The sequence below is a fragment of the Taeniopygia guttata genome, chromosome Z (assembly GCF_048771995.1).
Source record: "Taeniopygia guttata chromosome Z, bTaeGut7.mat, whole genome shotgun sequence".
In the NCBI taxonomy this organism is placed as follows: domain Eukaryota; kingdom Metazoa; phylum Chordata; class Aves; order Passeriformes; family Estrildidae; genus Taeniopygia; species Taeniopygia guttata.
The window spans coordinates 81,926,386-81,946,584 of record NC_133063.1 but is presented as its reverse complement, the minus strand read 5'-3'; the positions used below and the strand labels follow the sequence as shown (position 1 = coordinate 81,946,584).

Here is a 20,199-nt window from a genome sequence, read left to right as displayed (position 1 = left end):
AGATATTTCCTATTTCAGGTGGTCACAGAGTCAACACAACTGTGTCTCTTCCCCTATTCGCTGGCAGGAGGGAGAAGTTCCACAGTGTGGAGGAAGGTCTGGCTCAAAACTGACACACTGCCATGGCTTTCCAAAACACCTGGACAAGCCCCTGCTCCTGGCCACTGGGTCACTGGGATGGCCCCTGCCTTGTCTGTGACCTTGGCAAAGTCCTGCTGGAGCAGACCCAAGCTGCACTGCAGGGATGTCCACAGCTCCATCACATCACGAGCATGCAGCACGGCCCCAGCCCTGCCCCTCCCCTCCCAGAAAACAGCTCCTGCTACCTTCATCCCGCTTGCGCTTGTTGCTCTCAGTGCCGGGGGAGGCAATTCCCAGGATCCCACTAATGGAGTAGGACGAGCCAGCGGAGTCAGTGGTTACAGAGGACACCTGGGTGACTGATCCTGTGGAGGCTGCAAGGCAAGGACAGGCAGTCAGTCACAGGACACGGGCACCAGCTTTCCCAAAAGCCACTGACCCCCATGGCGTGTGGGACGTGGGCTGGGGCTCAGCTGGCCATCGTGGCCCCTCCAGTTCAGGAAGAGCCCTTACCCACCCCAGCCATGCCCAGCCCAACCCAGCAGTATGCCACAGCAGCCCAGTGCAGGGGTGGGAGGAGAGGCATGGTCAGCCCCTGCCCCCATCACAAGGGGCTGGGTCCATGTGCTGAGGGACAGAAGATGCTTTTCCTTAGCAGCCAGACACCCTATCTCACACAATCTAGGTGGAACAGCACATTGCCTGGGACAGCAGAGGCCCTCCAATGACACAGCAGCCCCTGCCACCAGCAAGGTGGACCGAGCTCACTGGGAACAGTCATGCAGAGAGAGGAGCTGCCAAAAGAGGGTGGAACAGGTTCTGGGACAGGAACGTCCTGGGAGCAGAGCAACCTGCATTTGCTGTACTGTGCTGTCTGCATCCTGTTAGACCACACCATTAGCCTCTGGCCAGTGGAGACCTTGCACACCTAGGGTTGCCTGGGAATGGATGGCTGAAAGACCCTGAGGTTCCCAGAAAAATGACCCAAATTCATTTTGCTTTGGAAGAGAAAATAGTACTGTTTGTGTCCATCAAGGGCAGTAACTCCAGGGCAGTCTGGATGTGCCAGATTGTGCAGCAAACACCGCCCTTGTGATGCTCTAGGTGTCCAAGGCTTCACGGAAGCAGGCAGAGGAGGGAGCACCACCATCACCTCCATCAGTTTACAGGCTGAGCCTGTCCTGCCATGTCCCTACATCCACACAGACCCCAAGGACAGGATGGGGGGATACACATGTGGGACCACACCAAAGACCCCCAGACACAACTCACACAGAGCAAACCCATGTTAGGAATTCATGCTCCCTCTATCAATGCAATGCCCTGAGAAACAGGATTTTTCTTCTCTGTTCTTGACTTTTTCAAGAAAAGACAGCACTTAAGCCACCACAGTGAGATAAAAGAAGCTTTTCTTTCCCAGGATTGTTTTGGCATTTTCTGCAGAGAAAGGCTAAGGGAGCAGGGTCAACAGCATGACTCCTCTGACAGGCTGAGAAAGCGCAGGCTGCTCTGCGCCTCCACTCTCTTTCTCCCAGTGCCAGCACACCCTTGCCAAGAGAGAAGCAAGCATTTCACCATATCACAGGTGACAACATAAAGGCAGAGAGAAACTTGGGGCCCCCACCACTTCCTATGAAGCAAGGGCTGACCAGTGCCCTGACAGGTTTGATGGAACAGGGACAATAAGAGAGCAGCCCTGACCCCGACTGAGCCACTCCATCCCTGCAGCACGGAAGCACCCACCCTCCTCAGAGAGACACTGTCAGCCAGGAGAAGGGCTGAGGGTGTCTCAGCAGCCTGGGGGTCTCCTCTGGGTCACCCTCCACCAGCACCACCTCCCTCAGGTTGCAACATCACTGTTCTGTGGCTGAATTAAAAGTTTCAGAAAGTTTTGCTACCTCTTCACTCAAGACTGCAAGTGCACAAAGAACTATGGAAGGGACGGTTGATAGATGGAAAAAACACATTCAAAACTACTTACTGACTAATGATGCAGAAAATGTTATGAATAAGTATCCCTTTCTTGATTTATTACTTTAATTATCTGACATTCTATAGACCCCTATTAGTGGGGTTTTTTTGGTTTAGATTTCAATTTTCTGTCTCATGGTGAAAGCTATTTATCATAATAATCAGTAAAATTCAAAACCTTTTAGCAGTATTTATAAAATTCATTTACTATGTTCAGCCCTTGGAGAATGACAAAGAAGGCACATTAGCACGTGTGCTGAAGTGTTTTATGCAGAATTATCTGTCCATAAGAATGATTAAAAGTTCTTCAGAATATTTGTAATCCATTATTATTTTTTAATGTATTTTTTAAAGTTTTCCTTACCTATGCTGTGACTGGAAGCTGGGACCTGCTGATTGGGTGGCTGCTGCACCTTGGTCCGTATGATCCTGTGAGTAATGGAAAAAAACATGACCACTTAGCTGGCTTAGGCATGCAATGGTAGGAGCATTAGACACTATTTTTTCAGTGCAGAACACCTACATCAATACGAGAAATGCCTTTCTGCATATGTTCCCCTCATCGTTCACTGAAAGACCAAAGTTTGGCAGGTGGACCCAGGACCACATTTGTGCCCCCAGCCCCTGCCCTTAGAGTCATCAGGGTGACATTCCACAGAGTCACAGAATGACAGAGCGGTTTGGGTTGGAAGAGACAACAGTGGACAGTAGGTCCAACCTCTCTGCTCAAGCAAGGTCATCCCAGAGCACACTGAGCAGGATTGCATCCGGATGGTTCTGAGAACACTTCAGAGTTTGGTGCCTTGGTGGCTTTGAGGAGCCAGTGCTCACTGCCCAGGGAACAGACATCCACAGCTCTCTGAGCAGCCAGCACGCCAGCACGCCCTGCCCAGGGAGCTGGAACCTCCTGAGCCCAAAGGTCCCCGCAGGCTGTGGTCTGCTCTCTCGGCTGCTGGGACACACTTGCAAGGCTCTTCCTAGAGCATTCCCGGTACTCACATGGACAGAGGCACTTGAACGCCTCAGGAAAGGATCAGCTTAGCCTTTTTTTTTTTTTTTAAGTGTTGGAATAAGTGCTAATCTTAAAAGCTGAATGACTACATTTGTCATCACTGGGTACATGCAGTTGCTGCTCTGATTGATAGTGACGTCAATGAGAAAAAATCCAGAGACAGATAAAGCAGAAGTCCTGTGTGGTGGTGCAGGACAGAGGGTACCTGCTATGAAGGGAGATTCTGGGGAGCTGCTACGCACGTTATTTACCTGCCCATGGTCAGAAATACCTCTGGAGATCACACAGCTCTGCCTCAGGCTATGGCAGAATTGGAACAGGCTGGAAGGAACCACACCTTTGGTTCACTACACACTCCCCAGTCACGGGTACAGCAGCAGTGCCAGAACGAGAATTTCCCCTCCTTGTGCCTGAAAACTGCTCCCTTTGCTGCCGGAGAGGAGAGGAGAGGAGAGGAGAGGAGAGGAGAGGAGAGGAGAGGAGAGGAGAGGAGAGGAGAGGAGAGGAGAGGAGAGGAGAGGAGAGGAGAGGAGAGGAGAGGAGAGGAGAGGAGAGGAGAGGAGAGGAGAGGAGAGGAGAGGAGAGGAGAGGAGAGGAGAGGAGAGGAGAGGAGAGGAGAGGAGAGGAGAGGAGAGGAGAGGAGAGGAGAGGAGAGGAGAGGAGAGGAGAGGAGAGGAGAGGAGAGGAGAGGAGAGGAGAGGAGAGGAGAGGAGAGGAGAGGAGAGGAGAGGAGAGGAGAGGAGAGGAGAGGAGAGGAGAGGAGAGGAGAGGAGAGGAGAGGAGAGGAGAGGAGAGGAGAGGAGAGGAGGAGCAGGCACAGGTACCACCACTGGTGAAACCCAACTCCATCCCAGAAAACAATGCACTGCCAACCTCTTCCCCTCCCATTCCTCGGAGGAGTCTGATGGAGGCTGGCAGAGGTCTGGTCTGTACACGAGCCATCTTTCAGCTGCCAGCCCCAGAGTGAAGTGCTGGGTGTCAGGCATAACCAGAAGATGGGTTACAGCAACAGACTCCAGAACAGCCAGCCCAGTGTGGGGGGCAGGAACAGCTGGGACAGCAGCTTTGGTGGGGGAGCACAGCCAAAATACAGGACTCTGCAAGGTCAAGAGTGGAAAGAGCCCACTGCACAAGGCTGTCATGGTGAAGAAAGGGTGTCCAGGGCCTTCTGATACACAAACATCTTTATCTCTGGAGGAATGGAGACTGGAGCACTTGAAAGCAGCTGGACAGCTCTCAGTTGATTTGAGCAAAGCTAATCACAATGATTAATTAAGTCTTAACCAGACTTGCTTCTGCCATTGAAGAGTGGCCTATTATTAAAATTAATGTTATTAATTAATAATAATTATTATTATTCACTCTTAAATGGAGGCAGCAGCTCAAACTTGTCTGCTAAAAGGCACGAGTCCATCCCCATAAACCACAGCGCTCCAAGGACCAGCATCAGGATCGTGGGAGGGAACAACACCGCCCCGGCGAGTACGCCCGGCACCGCGGGGACAGGGACAGAGAACCAGAGCGTGCCTCCATCCTCCCCGTGCCAAAATGGCAACTGCTGCAGGACAGGAACCACTCAGCGAGATCTAGGCTCAGGTTTGTGCTGACCAGGCAGCCCCTCATTTGTACCTCAGTGCTGAACAAGAATATTGTGGGCAGGGGCCTGCGTCGTTTCCCACCAGCAAAGCCCCAAAGTATACACTCAATGTTAAGTATGGAAACAAACCCCACAGACTGCTGGAACTGTAGGATTTAGCATTAAAGCCAAGTGTTTTGATGTGAATTCCAGGTTCTTTGTCACATTATTGTTCAGTCTGGGTTTTCATGATGAGCTCCTAAGCTGGCAAAAACGAGTCTCTGGGTAAACAGATTGACTCAAACAGATTGCATGCATTTCTTGAAAGGTATTGCAAACCTTCGAGAAAAGCAGAAGATCTTAGCCAGAGTCACAAGGAGATGAGAAAGAATTAGATTTACAGCCAAAAACCTTAGTGACAGATCACAAACTGGTTTTCTGATAAAAGGGCAGTAGGGATGTGGGCATTATGAGCGTGGAAACATACAGGGACACAGCAAGAGAAACATGGAAACTGGCTCAAAATATGACTGGAAGCTACTTAAATCTCCCTTTTACCTAGAGCTGTGACTGCCTTTTTTGGTAGTTTTTTGGAGGCCTGTGAAGTTCTCCTACACAAGCAGAGGACTGCTTCTAACAGCCATGCTTCTCACATGGCTCGTTGACATTAATGGAAGCAGGTATTTGATATTTTACCTTAGGTATTTGATATTTTCCTTTGGTTTTCCTGGTGTCTGTAATATTCCTCACACCCTGTTTAAACTGAAGACACCATGTCCATAGAGTTATTGCGTGATGCTCTGGAGCCTCCAAGTCAGGGGCTCCCAAGCAGCAAAACACGAACTGACCCATTTTTTAATTTTCATTCCACCAACACATGACTCGACATTTAGTCCATCAGGGCAGAGACTGCACTCCCTGCTAACGCTGGGGAAGCCACTCCAGCTACTCAAGCGGCAACTCCATGAATGCAAATCAGATTGGGATAGCCAATAAAAGAATATTGCATCAATTTATTTCACGTCTGGACGCAAATGAGAGATTTTATAGCAAGCTGCATTCAAAGCATTTGCATACAGTTGCACAAGTGAAAACCATCTCACCAATGTGGTGAGGAGGAAGCCCGGAACAAAGTGAAATTTACAAACCCTGCTTGCCAGGGCCATGGGTGCCCAAAAGCTCTTCTATTCAAGTATCAATTCTGGCTGTTGCCCTGGCAGGCCTGGAGATGTCACACAGTATTTCAGGTTTTTCCGGCCTTATACATCACTTGACTCAGGAGGAAACCATGGGCACAGAAGGTGTAATGGACAAGGCAGAGGTTGGAGCTCCTAACCAGGCCTTCTATGAGCCCAGTCCTGACTTGCAAAGCCATGGCAAAACACCCAAATACGGGACTCAGTCTCCAAATCAGATTCCCCTGCATATTATCAAAAGCAATTCCAGGTCACTTGAGTTCTCCAAAGCAAAAGGAGACAGTGGAGGCCCTCAGACACTACCAACCAAACCCCCCACTGATATTCACAGGCCTGGGCCAATGTCAGCAGCACCAACTGGGTGTCAGGTGACAAAACAGTACCTCAGACCCATGCCTTGGGTCCCTTTCTTACCCAGATGACTGGCACCCTACTCAATGGCCATCTGTGCTTCCCCCCTGGGCAAAGCCTGTCCCACTGAACCCTCACCCCAAAAAGCAGAACAGGGGCTTTGCTGGTAGCAAACACGTAGGGTCATTCCCAGCAAGGTCCTCCTACTCACAAACAGGGAAAAGGATGGAAAAGAAGCAAAGGCTGGCAGAAGAAGCTGCCCGCTCCTAGGAAACCCTGCTTCAGCTAGCGAGGTGAGCCCACAGCTGCTCCCCAGGCCCACGTGCCCTAGGGAAACAGGTGAAGCTGCTTTTCTTACAAGCAGCCCCGAGCACCCAGTCCTGCTACAAGACAAAGCCATGGTGATCGTGCTTCCATAGAGTGTCCACCCCAGAGCCATGCGAGCTTTACCTGTTAATGGAACTGACACTGGGCACAGTGTCGTTGTCACACACTCGCTCAGCAAGGAGTCTGTCCCTGATCTCCCAGGCAAACATGGTGGGATTTTGGCGTTTGTACTCTGCAATTTTTTCAACGACTTTGGGTGTGGCGACCTTTGGTTTTGATCCTCCAATCACTCCAGGCTTAATACTCCCGGTTTCATAATACCTGGGACAACATCCAAAACAAAGCTTTGGTTATCACACACAGACAGAGAACATGCTCTGAGATTTATAGAGAACATCATTTCAAGGTAACCAAACCCCAGAAAATCCTGAGATACATCTTCACTTTCACATACACATTTCCTGCCTGTGTGGTTCTTTATCACCTAATAGATTAACTTATAGTAATTGGAACTGGGCCTCAGGATACAATATATATTTTTCTGTAATAGCAAGACAAAAGAAACAATGCAAGATTAAAGGGCATGCTGAGATCCAAAATTAACTGAAAATGTGTGTTATTAATCAGCAGTACTGGCAATAATAGAAACAAATCACACCAATGACTACTTTTTGCAGTGGACTTTTTGTAGCAAATAACTGTTTTTACAGAAATGCTGTCATTAAAATCTACAGCTTGTTATGATTCAAAGTGAAATGAAGGATAGGTATTGTATTTTATTTGCACCTCTGGAATAAATACACCAGTATATATTTTTCCTGTTTTATTATTTAAATATGCATGTTATGGTTTTAATAATTAATATTTTTCAAAATGTATTCTTTCATCATTATGTTTTCAGTTTAATTTCAATAACAAATCTTGAGGGAAAGGGAGCTGCTCATGCTCCGGAGGAGTCCAGCTGAGGCAGGGTTGGTTTCTGTGACCAGCACTTCCTCAGGTGCAACATCTTCACCACCACCAGCAGCTCTGCTGATGCCATGCCCCCAGGAAAGGTGGAGACTGAGATCCCTAAACCAATATAAATCTGACCGATTTTTCACATGTACATCACACAAGATCAGCTGCTTTCGGTAGCTTTCCCAAAACACATGGCAGCTGAGATCCCCGGGCCCTGCAAGTCTCCTCCTTTAATATAGTCCTGAATATGCTGGTAGGAACAGAAGTTGCATCTCACATGCTGAGGGCCAGAACAGAGACCGAGAGAGAGATTCTATTCCTCCCTGCTGCTGTCAGGGCGTTCCACTTAGGGGTCTTGTCTCACAGCCCTGAACTTCTTTGTATCCTGTGAATTTTCACACGACCAGATGAAAACCAAACCCCACATAATAAGCTACCACCCTGGCTGCCCTAATCCTGCACCCCCTTTCTCACAGAGCACACCCCGACTCCGTCACCTCTCAACCAGGTGCCCACCGCGCTGTGCTTGCAGCAGCTCAATCACAACCGCTCACCACTCTGTCCCCCCATTCCTAGCTCAGAAAAAACTCCCAAGCAGGAAGATAAGACTGCTTATTAATGTATTTTCCCTGCAACTACCTGACATAACCATTATACAAAAATACAAAAAAAAAAATTCACCCATCTTTTGAGTCTGTGCAGAGTACAAACAGCCTGCACAGCCAAAGTCTGCCTCCCTGAAACATGCAATCATGTTCATCAAATTTTTGCCTGGCTACCTGGTCTCAGTTTTTCTGGGAGAGCTCTGCATGCAGGGCCTAAGGTTCCTTTAGAGAGACTAGCACCAAATTGTTAGTACATGTTCTCAGATACTTTGTGTGCAAATGTTGACTCAGGCCTACCAGTCTCCATGAGCCATTTATGCAATATCCATAATGGCAAGCGTTGAGTGTTAGAGATGGATTAACCCTCCTGCTGCCCCTAAATGCTGTGAGTTTTAAGGCAGAGGGGGAAAATTTTGTTCCCCTTTCACTTCCATGAGGACATGACAAAACAATGGCAAACATGGCCCATAAACCTCCTAAAATCTTGCACCTCCAGCCTCAAAATCTTGAGGTTGAGGTTGCTGGCACCACTTCTTTGAGGAGGATGTGGAATGCAGTCAGGCAACACTACAAATGCCACCAGACAAGTCACAATTTTCTTAGATCTAGCCAAAATTGTGGATTTCACAAATGTTTCTTAGTGCTTCCTTGCAGGTCAGTGCCCTGCAGTCCAGGACAGCCTGGCCAAGGGGAGCACTCCCAAGAGTGCAGGATGCTGTGCCTGTAGAGACCAGCCATGGCTCTGCCCTGGTTGATTCCACAGTCCGACAGCCAGAGAGGGCCCTTGCCACCACTGTGCTGCACCTGCAATGAGCTCACCAGGGGACAACGCTCTGGTGCCTTCAGGGCAGCAAGACCTCCAAGTCTTTGAGCTCTGCCCACCTGCCTGCACTCATGGCCTCAAGGCCAGCCCAAGGAAGGCTCGTCCTGCCAGGGAGATGCAGGATGGGGTCCAGATCCCCTCTCTGCACGTGGGAGGGCATCGCCACGGGGACAGTCCTCACCCCGCACCATGGGGACAGTCCTCACCCTGCGCCGTCACAGACACACAGACATCCCCCTCCTCTCCCCCAGCAGTGAATCTGGGCGCAGTCACAAGGCCTGCAGGCTGCATGGCTCCAGCGTTTCTGACTCTCATCTCCATTTTAAAGGCAAAGATCGCTGCAGCCAGCATTATTCCATGTGCATCAGGTCAGGGCCTTTTGCTTCAGCGAGCTGCAAAGGCAGGTGTGGGGTGGGCACCACCACAGCACCCTCCTCAGAGGGTTAAGAGCTTCACTTGCCCTGCAACAGCTGGCTACCTGCCTCTGGATAGACTTTTTAAAACTGTATCTAGTACTGAAAAATTTTGAAAAAAAAATTCCAAATGCAAGGATTTATCATAAGGATTCCCCTTTTTCACACACATGCACACATACAAGAAAACATACACACAGAGCTGCAATTACAGAGACATTTTACCCACTGTAATTATTAGTTAGGAAAATAATGAGCTATGAAATTCCAATTTATTGTTGACAACTTTAATGACAGAGCTCTGGAACCTCACTCTGAGCTCAATCGTGCAAATATATCTAACAGCAGACCTAATTGCCAAAAGTAAAACCATCAGAATTTTGCCTGGTGGATAAGTCAATTGTCTGTTTCCAAGCTGTGTGCTGGTCCTGATGGGAACGCAGCACTGAGCATCACCAGCCAAACAGGAGGCAGCCAGGCAGGCAGGAGCAGGAGCCTGTGCTAGCTGCACGTGTGGAGCCGTAACTGAGTGAAACAGCCCGTGGTGGGCAGCATAAAGCCCATGGAAAGTTCTCATCGCCACACCACTTCAAGGCATTTGTGTTCTCAAAACTCCAGCAGAAGTGCATGCAGGTTGCAGGGAAGGCAAAACCCTGTGAGGAAGGATGAGAGATGAAGCAGGAGCGCCGAGTGCAGCCTACACACGGCAGCTCTGACACTGAGTGGGGATGTGGAGCTGCTGCTCACGAGTTTGGAGAGCATGGGTAAGATGGTTGTGCAGAAAACAGCGACAAGAACTGCAAAACCAGGGGCCTTTGGTCCTGACAGGTCTGAGCACTAATACAGCCACTGACTGATCAGTACCTCCCCTGTGTGTTGCTAAAAATTAAACACCTTGATTGTCTTTGCAGCTATGGTATGTCCAGGAAAGCATGCTTCTTAGGAATTGGAAAATAAATGTAAAATAAAATAGTAAAATGCTAAACAATGAAATTAACTGTGAAATCACAACAAACAAGTCAGTAATTAACTTTTCCAGTTGATAAAGTAAAACGCTTTGTAAAAAAAAAAAAAATTCCTCTTGTTATAAGTTCCCTAAGTCTGTAAGAATACCTGGGGCTCAAAATAATTTGAAAATGGTAATTTACTCAAATTAGGTTTAGGTTTGCACAGAAGATTAAGAAATCAAAAAGGGAAAAAGCGAGCATGGCATTTCTTACCTAAAACTACACCAAATTTTAAAAGGCAATCAGGAAATAATATAAATTCAGAGTTTAATATCCTGCTGCCATAGTGTTTGAGCAGCTCTTGGCTGAACAGAGAGCTGCTCTCAAAGTAGCCAAAATATCTTTAAGATAGTTACTTGTGGTGTTCTGTACTCTCTTAATCCAGTAGAAGACTGGAAAAAGATGTTTAATTATAAACAGTGGGATAGATTGCAGAATAGCTTGCATGAATGTGCATGCCGCAATATTGATGGAATATATAATGATAATATTGTTTAAAAAGAGTTCTGCTCAGGAAGTAAAACAAGTAATTTTCACAAGTTCTACTTTTTTTCACGTTTTGTTGAATATGACTCCCAGATTTCCCTTCCTGTTCAGAGCAGACAGGTGCAGGACATGCACTATATATACAGCAAATGGCATTCTGCATTTTGCATTAGAATTAGAAACTGTAACAGGGGCTTACAAGACCTACGGATATTGGCTCTTTCTTTCCACATCATACACATAAAAACACGACTCCTCAGGAAGTCGCTCCCTTCACTGGACTGGTCTCCTGTCTCTGGTTGCAGCCTCTAGGTCTGGGGCTGGCACAGACACTTTTCCCTTGACGGACACAGAAGCGTTTGCCGTGCCCCTTTACCTGCCAAGTATTTTGCTGACACAGCCGTGGCTGACGCGGAGCTGCCGGGAGATGTCACACGGCCGGACCCCTTGGTGGGCGAGCTCCACAATCCTTTGGCGAACGACATCGGGGAGAGGGCGGCCGTTCACAAAAACACCCCCCAGCTGATTCACGCCTCCATGTCCTGAAACACACGGGGGAGGGGAGAAGGGCAGGAGAAGAGCTGTGTGAGAGTTTCAGTTGTCTCTGCCGGGCAGAACCTCCAGCCCCGGCGCTCACCGGCGCTGGGAGCCGCCTCCCCAGCACCGGTCCGATTTTCCCGGGAGCAGCACGGAGGTGACCTCGCTGCCGCAATGATGCTTGCTGGAGGGGAGCTCCCTCCTGCCTGAAGGCAGATCGGGGGTCCCCTGCGGGAGAACGGACTGAGGAGCCCCTCAGTCACGTCCGGCACCCCGGACCACCCTCCTCCCGCAGCCGCGTTAGCGCAGCCACGACCTGCAGGGCAGGCCTAGCGCTGTCCCGTGGAGCGGAGGCGTCTCAGAGCCCCGGGCTCGGAAGCCAGTGGAAAATAAGGCTGGGTGATCACTCAGCCCACATACTGCCTCTGTCTAAGCACAGAAATACCTGAAATTAAACACACTGTGTTTTGCTTTGGTTTTCCCCAGATGCAGTGAATTAATCAAGTGGGGGAAGGGGAAAAGAAAGAGAGAAAGAAAGAGGGAAAAAAAGGGAGAGAAGGAGAAAGGGAGACAAAAAGACAAGAAAGATAAGAAAGAAACACAAGAAAGACAAGGAAGACACAGAAAGAGACAGAAAGACAGAAAAGAAAATAAAGGAAAAGGAAAAAAAAATAAAAAGAAAGAAATACATTCTTCTCCTAGAATGTACAGCTGTCTTGGCAGATATTATGACCCCACAAATAAAACATGAACACTTGGGCAAGCCTAGTATATGACTCCTTTTTGAACAGATTTTCACTGTGCACTTTTAGCAAAGTGAATTATATATCTGACTGGGTACAGGACTCACTTGGAGGAATAGCAGTGAAGCTGTGTAAACCCCATGAATACACATTAATCCCCTATACTAGAAGGTAATATGATTAACTCTTATGTTGTTATTCATCCAACTACTTATATTACAGAGGAGTGAGAAGTTAAAAACAAGCCACAGAGATAGTACAGATGCCAATTCTGGAACAAAAGTAATACAGAAAACATCTCTGTTTAGGCAGGATTGGAACTGTACTGACTAAGTTGACAAGCCAAATGCCTCAGTGTTTAAAAAAAATTATACAGAGCTGTTTTTATTTTAATCTGGTTATTTCACTATTGACAAACTGCTGTCAAACTTTGCAAACACCTTTTACCATTGTACGGACACATAATGAACCCGCATGAAATACGTGATATTAAACGCTGTGGCGAGCAGGCAAGAGCCTGCTCTGCCTTCACCGGTGCGAGAGAGGCAGGCTGCCAGTGGCCCAGCGCTTCCCTCCGGCGCGCCGGAAGCACACACCGGTGCTGGGAGCCCTGCCCGGGTGGATGCCCGGGACACCGAGGCTGGGCCCGAGACAGCTCGGTGGCGGAGGTAAACGGGACCTGCCCGGAGACTGCGCGGGATGAGACCTCGGGCTCCTCGGTGTTCTAAGTGCAAGGAACCGCGCAGTTTGAGCGGGAAGATCCTGTGCTGGGAGGGGAGGGAGGGGAGGGAGGAGAGGATGGATGGAAGGATGGAAGGATGGAAGGAAGGAATTAGAGAAAAATAAAAGGAGAGAAAAAGAAAGGGAAAGATCAGGAATAAAAGGGTAGAGAAGGCATCATTAAGACATGCCTTCCTCAGGGAAGGGTCCGACTCTACCCCTGGAGCCCGTCCCCGATTCCCGGAGGCGGGCGGGAACTGGGCCTGCCCCAGTCAGGAGCATCGACCCTCCCGGCGCCGGAAACAAAGGCTGGGGCCACGGCCGTGCCCCCCTCCAAACCTGCCACAGCCCTGGGCAGCGGCACCGGCGCCGAGCCCGGCTCCTGCCCACCGGGGCCTCTCTGCTGGGGTCGCGCTCCCCGGCAGCTGCGGACCGGGGGCCCCGTCGGGCCGGGGGCTGCTGCAGCTGGGGGGCATCGAGCCCCGTCCGAGGCTCGGAGCGGGGATGAGGCCCCTGCCTCCGCAGGAAGAAGGCACGGGTAGAGACTCGGGGGCTATTTCGAGAGTGGGGGAGACCCCTATGGGGGGTCCGCGGGCCTAACCCAGAGCTGTGGTGAAGCCAGGGCGGGCGGGAGAGAGTAGAGGAGAAGGGAGGCCGTCCTGGGGACCCGCCGACGCGGGTCGGGGCCGCTCTGGCTATGCCCAGCCCGCCTCGTCGTCCTCTCGTCCCTGGACGGCGGCGGCCAGCGGCTCTGCCCACACGGGAAGAGGAAGGAGCGGGGACCGTGTCGAAGGGACCGAAATCTCTCTCGGGACCGCCCCGGCCCCGGCCACCGTTCCCCGTGGCCGTGCTGCCACCTCGGTTCTCCCGCTGCCGCCGGCTCCCTGTCCTCCTCCGCCTTTTTGCATGGGGGTCCCGACCCCACGTCCACCCTCACGCCCTCGAGGAGCCGCGGGTCCGGAGATCGTTTGTCAGCAAATGACCTCGGAGGCTTCCCGGCCGCGGTCGGGACCGGAGAAAAGGCACCGGCGTTTTGGTTTTATTCCTTCTGTTTGCCCAGAAATTCCTGAGGACGACATCGATTTTTCACAGCCGCCAATGACGGCAGAGGCGTCGCTGAAACCCGCCGCGGCTGCTCCGCTGGGGTGTCCACCCCACGCGGGGAGCCCGTCCGCTGTGGGCTGCGTGTCCGCTCGCCACCCGGGGCCAGGGGCGCTCCGGCGGCGGGGGATTCCGCGGACAGCCCCCCCACACACACACACCCCGCCCCCGCACCGCCGGCTTTCCGACCTTAAAGTTCGCTTTTGGAAAAAAGTGACTTGGTTTAATGCCGGGAGAGAAATAAAAGCAGAGATCGAACGCTTCATTGCCGCGAGATGGAAAGTCCGCTTTCACGGGGGCAACAGAGCCCGTCACCGGCCACCGTCCCAGCTCTGCACAACCCCAGAAATCGAGCGGCGGGAAGAGGGATGGGAAACGGGCAGATGAACGGGGAGCGTGGAGAGGACGCGGGAGAGAGGGAAGGAATCTCCAGCTCCGGAGCTCGGTGGTTTATTTTGCAAACAAATTTCTTTGAGCCGAAAGGCTGCGGTGCACCAGGAAATTAGATTAGTTCTACCTTAAATTCCCTCGCAATCTCTCGCTATAATGCAGCGTTTAACTCGCCGTGAGAGAAGATGTCATTTCACATAACACTGTGCTAATGGATAAGTCTTCCCCGACCTCTCAGGCACAACAAATCTCGGGCGAACGCATCGCGCACGACCTGTTAACTTCACCGGCTGCCCGCTCCGCCGCCCCACGCCGCGATCGTGACGCCATTCTTCGGGATATAAAAATAAAAAAAAAAAATCTTCCCTCTAGCCTTGCTCCTCACCTTTCCCATTAGTTCAATTTGTTCGGGGCTTTTGGGGGGCTTCTATTTGTTTGTTTAGGGGGTTTAGTTGTTGAGTTTTTTTGGTTTTTTTTTTTACTTTATTTCCAATTAACGAATTTCAAAATGTTGAAAAAGAGAAAGAATGTCGTGCAGCAAACTTTTCCGTTCATCGGAAATACCTGGCGGCTTTTCCCGCGGATATTTGATTTAGGGAGAAAAATAAACACAAGCACATATATGTAACATCTATGTACTCATCCATGTACACAAGCGCGCGTCCATATGTACTGATGGCTGTACATACGTCTGGAGACGTGTTTATATATCCATCTGTACAGACACACACACGCAGTGACATCGGCTCTTTCTCTACAGGAAAACGGCGCCCGGACCGGCTCGCTCCCGCGGCACCCCTCCGCCGGCCGGCCGCCGTCACACCGGTCTGGCCGGGGGAAGGGAACGTCGGCGGGCAGCCCGGCACGGCCCGCGGACGGGGACGATCGCGCGCAGCCCGTCGCGGCCGCTCAGACAAGTTGAAGGGCAGCCACTTACTGTGCATCGCTGCGAACGGGTCGTGCTTACAGTGTATTTCCATCGGAGCGGTCCGCGGCCGGGCGACCTCGCCGAGCTGATCTCGATTCGCCGGCGGCGCTCGGGTTTCGGGCTGGGGGAGGGAGCCCGCGAAAAAGGACGGAGAGCGACCAGAACCGAAAAAAACAAATAAAAAAAAAAACCAAACAAACGCATAAAAACAAAACAAAACAAAAACCCAAAACCAATAACAATAAAAAACCAAAACAAACGAAACAAACAAAAACAACAACAAAAAAAGAAAATAAAAGGAAAAAGAAAAAACAAAAAGAGAAAAAAGGGAACCAAGAAGGGGCGAAAAATAAAATAGAACAAAATCCCTCAAAAAGCGGAGAGTCCTGCCTCGTGACGGATCGCGGTATCCAAGAGCGCTGGCCGAACGCGGCTCCCGAGCCGCTCGCAGCCTCCAGAGGCTCCGTCGGGGGGCCGCGAAGCGGCTGCCCCGGGCTGAGCCCCTGGTTCCAGCCGCTCCGCGGGCGGCTGCCGATGCGCGGCACCCACCGCCGGGCTCCGGGGCGTTACTGGGCGCGGAGAGGGGCGAGCGCCTCTGTCCGGCGGACCGGAGCCCAGCGCTGCCCGCCCGACGGCTCTTTGTGCTGGCGGTGCCGGCGGCTGCGCGGCGGCAGCGGCCGAGGCGGGCGGCGGCGGGGGCGGGCGCCCCGTCCGCGGGGCTCGGTCCCGGGGCGGCGGCGCGCTCCGCCTGTGCCGCCCCCCGCCGCGCCGCTCGCAGCAACTCGCGGCGCCGGGCGGGGCGGCGGCGGTGGGCGAGGGGAGCGGCGGGGGAAGGTGTGCGAGAGGGCGGGGAGCGGGATGGGGGCCGGGCTCGCCGCGGCCCCGCGGGACCGGGCCGCCCCGTCAGAGGCCGCCGTCCGACCTGGGGCGCCGGCGCGGCGCGACCATCGCTGCCCGCACGCCGGGGCCGCGGCGCCCCCTCCCCTCTCTCTCTCCCCCCCTCCCTGCCCTCTGCCCGCCGTCGGCCGCCGCGGCGGCGGCGCCTGGCTGGCTCGGGCGGTGCGCCCGGCGCGCTGCCGGCCGCCGGCGGGCGGCGGGGGTTGTGGCGGGGCCGGGGGCGGGGCCGGGGCGGGGCGGGGCCGGCGGGGCCGCGCGGGACCGGGACGGGCCCCGCCCCGCGGCGCGGAGGGGGCGGCGGGCGGCGCTTCAGCACCGCCGGGCGGACAGCGGCGGGGGCGGGGCCGGCCCGTCACTCAGCGCCGCGGCCAATCGCAAAGTTCGCCTGCCGCGCCGCGCATTGGCCGCCGAGCGGCGGCGCTGCCGATTGGCGGGCCGCGAGCCAACGGGGCGCGGGGGCGGGGCCGCTGGGACCGGGCGCGGGCGGGGCCCCGCCGGGGCCGGCGGCCCCCGGGATCCCCGACGGCCCGGCCGGGCCCGCGTCCCCCGCCGCCCGACGCCGCTGCCCGCCGCCCCGCTCTCCCGCCGCCCGGACGGCGCGTGTGTCGGTGCCGTGGGTCCGGCTGCCCGGGAGCCCGGGCCGGGGCCGCGGCCAGGGCTCTCCGCCTGCTCGCGCTGCTCGCCGTCGCGCCGGGGCTCGGCGGCCGCCGCGCCCAGCTGCGGCGGGGTTCCACTCGGGCCGCTGCGCCCGCGGGTCCTGCCCCGCGGCGGTGCTGCCCCGGCCAGATCCCGGCGGCGGCGGGCAGGCCCCGGGAGTCTCCCTCGCCCCACGGATGGCCCTGGCGGCGGGGCGCTGCCCCGCTGAACCGGCCTCCTCGCCCTCGGCCCCGCCGCCCGGCTCTTCTCCCGCGGGGATCTTTGTGGGGACGAGGGTGCGGGAGAGCGTAACCCGTGCGGGGGCGAGACCTTGCGGCCCCGCTGAACCCTTCAGGTCACGGCGGCAACGGGGCCGTGCCCTGGCCCCTCCTCGGGCAGCGCGGCACCGGCGGCCGCTGCGGACGGGGGGGCGCGGGCCGAGTTTTCGTTGAAGTCGAAACTGCCGGGCGCGGCCGAGCCGCCGCCGCGGAGTCCGAAGAACGGCGAGGGCCGATCCCCGCGCAGCCCCGCCGGGTCCGTCGGGCGGCCGCTCACTGCTGCCGCTCGGCGCCTCGGCTCGGGGCAGCCGTCGGGGATGGCGGGCAGGCTGGGCCCGGAGGTGCAGCGCCGTCCTGCGCGGAGGGGACGAGCGGACAGGCAAGTCCGGCTTACATTCTGCCCGGCCTCCGTCCCGACCATGTTCTCCCTCTGCTTCTACACCAGTACTGAGGTGAAGACCCCTCGACCCGACTCCCTACAGGGGCCCGAGGCGGCAGAGGCTTTGGAGCACCTTGTCACGGGGCCCCCGGCCCGTCCTCGTCATCCTGCCCGGCCCAGGCAGCGCTGTCGCTGTTTCTGCCCCTGCGGCCACTGCCGCTCCCGGCCGCCTCCGCCGCGCCATGAAATGCTTTATCGATTAAACGATTATTCAGGCGATTTAACTAATAAAAGGCCCCATCGATCGCTTCGAAATTGCATTCCGCCACCGAGCCGCCAGGCCGCCTCCGCGCCCTCCACCGCCCGCGCCGCCGCCGCGCTCCCGCAGGGACGCCGTGACGGGCCCCGCCGCCGCTCGCCAAAGCCCGCTCCCGGTCCCATTGCCCACTTGGCCCCAGCCGCGGGGCAAACGGGACACCACGGTGCCTCTCCGCGGCTTTCGGAGCTCTCGGCAGCCCTCCGCGCCGCCCCGACGGCCTGGCGGGCACTTGGTCCCACCCCGCCCGGTTCTGCCTCGCGTTCCCGCTCACGTCGGCGCCCCCCTTGTCCGCGGAGCCATCGGGCTCCCCGGATTCCCTGGCCCGGGTCCCACCTGTGCGGCTGGCTCGGGGTGTCGCGTAGGTTTTCTCCAGATCCATTCCGGCTCTTCAGGACTTGGGGAAACGGAAGCAAGAAAAAGTTTCCACGTCGTATTGCAACCTCTTCCTTTTCCCTCTTTTTTCCCCCCTTTTCTTTTTTATTGTTTTGTGTTCTTTTCTCTTTTCTTGTATTTTCCGTTTTTCTTTTCCTCCTTTCTGTTTTCTTGTCTTTTCTTGTCTTTTCTTCTTTATTTTCTTTTCCCCCTTCTTTCTTTTCTTTATTTTCCTTCTTTATTTTTTTCTCTTTTTTTTCTTTTTTTCCTTTCTTTTTTTTTTTTTTTTTCTTTGTGAGGGGCTCTCTCAGGTTGGAATAATTCAACTCTTCCGCTCCCCGCCGAGCTTTTGCAGCTGATCACTGAGCTGAAACTAAACGTTTTAGGTGGAAAAAAGCCTCTGAAGGAACCGTGAAATGATTAAGAAACTAAAGAGCTCCTCGCCATGTGAGATCATGTCCTGTTCTCTCAAACATCACAAGATGTCCCCAGACGCAGCCAAAACCCAGGAAAACTCTGACATATTCTGTAGCAGGAATCAAAGTTTGCTCGCAGCCGGCCGCCCCCCGAGCGCTCCGCCGCCCCGGCAGCGGCGGCGGCACCTGCCCGCTCTGCCTCTGCTGCCCAACCTGTCACCAACTTTTCAGCAGACCGACTTCCCCTTCCCGGGCCGGGGTGACGCTGCCGCCCCCGGGGCCGCGCTCCCCGCCGGGCCGGGCCGCCGCAGGGGCGGGACAGGGAACCGTCTGCGGACGCCTGGGGGTGGCGGAGAGACCCCCGCGCCCGCATCCCTCCGGGCCTGCCCTGCCCTTTCCTGCCCCGCGCCCCTTGACGAGGGACAGCCCCTGGACTGCGGCGGGGACTGGAGAACAGCGGCCCAGTGGAAGCGCGGGGGCCCTGGGCAGGATTTTCCCGGCCCGGGGGGCTTCACTCTGGCTTCCTCCCCCCGTACCTCCCATTCACGTGGCGGATGTAGACCCACGGCCGTGAGTGAGGGTGGGGAGAGTTAAAGGGAAAAAAAAAAATCATGCGGCTTCGACCTCTCCCAGGTTTATTGGTTTATTTTTCGGCAAAACGACTGTGAAGAAAACCGGGAAATAGCGGCCTTTCCCAAAGACCAAAACAAATTTCGGCTGCAAGCGCGGCGGGCAGTCCCGCTTCTCGCGCTCACCAGCGCCTGCAGCCACGCACCCGCGCACACCCACGGCCCTCAGCCCACCTCCCACGGAACCCGCCGAGACACGGAACCGATCCGCTGGCGTGGTCGCAGGTGGGCTCTGCTCTGCTCCCCTGCCCGAGCTTCCCCCTCTGACCCACGGCCGCCGGCGCGCCGTGATGTCGAGCGAGGGGCAGCGGTGTTTGGAGCGGGGGCCACGGCCGCTGCCTGTGAGCGGCCGGGGGTGCCCCGCTCGGGGCGCTGCCGGGACCGGGATGTGCCGGGTGTGGAGACGCGAGGCGACGAAGGGGCTCTCTCCCGGATGACTCGGCTGGCACATCCTCGCCACCCCCACCACGCCGGCCCCCACTGAGAGCTGACATGGACACAACCCTGTTTCCAAACTCTATCTTTTCCCTCCCGTCCATCCCTCCGCCTTCGACGCAGTCGCATCCTAAGACCGGCGGCCTCGCGGGGTTCCGTGGCTGGGCCAGGCCCGGCCCTACCGGACCCCCGGCCGCCCGGCTCCGATAGTGAGGCCGACTGTGGCCTCGCTCCCTTTTGCTTCCCTTCCCACCAACCTCTCTTCGTTCTCATTTTCTTACACAGAAATAGCCTCGCCGGAGCTTTCCGCCGGCTCGCCCTGAAACGCGACCTGCCGCTCCGGGGCAGGGGGTTCTTCCCTGGGGGAGGTGCCCCCACAGAAGCGGCGCAAATGCAGGGCAAACCCCGAGTCCCTTTCTCGTCCCTTCAGGCGCTCGCCTCGCCTCTCCCGGCCGAGCCGGCCTCGGCAGCGCGAGCAGCCCGGGAGAGCTCCTCTGACCTCACGCAGGGAAAGGAACGAAAAACAGTTTATTGTCCTAAAAACAGGCTGCGGAGCTCCCGCGTCCCCTCCCGCCGCCAGACGCGGCCTGAGAGAGACCATGGGGAAGCGG

The 20,199-nt window shown here is 55.0% G+C and overlaps 1 protein-coding gene across 3 annotated transcripts in view; it reads right to left on the bottom strand.

Moving 5' to 3' along the window:
* Positions 1-18,808, bottom strand: part of PAX5 (paired box 5) — a 138,441-nt gene extending 119,633 nt beyond the window's left edge. The window contains exons 1-6 of one of the 3 annotated variants that reach the window (XM_072922207.1): positions 18,070-18,808; positions 15,237-15,348; positions 11,185-11,350; positions 6,638-6,835; positions 2,417-2,481; positions 327-455 (exon numbers count right to left, since the gene is read on the bottom strand). In XM_072922207.1, coding sequence (XP_072778308.1) covers positions 327-455; positions 2,417-2,481; positions 6,638-6,835; positions 11,185-11,350; positions 15,237-15,279 — 601 coding nt within the window. In that variant the 5' untranslated portion in view covers positions 15,280-15,348; positions 18,070-18,808. The remainder of the gene's footprint in view (positions 1-326; positions 456-2,416; positions 2,482-6,637; positions 6,836-11,184; positions 11,351-15,236; positions 15,349-18,069) is intronic. The other 2 variants (XM_030258101.4, XM_002192827.5) reach the window with 2 other exon arrangements.
* Positions 18,809-20,199: the final 1,391 nt, after the last annotated feature.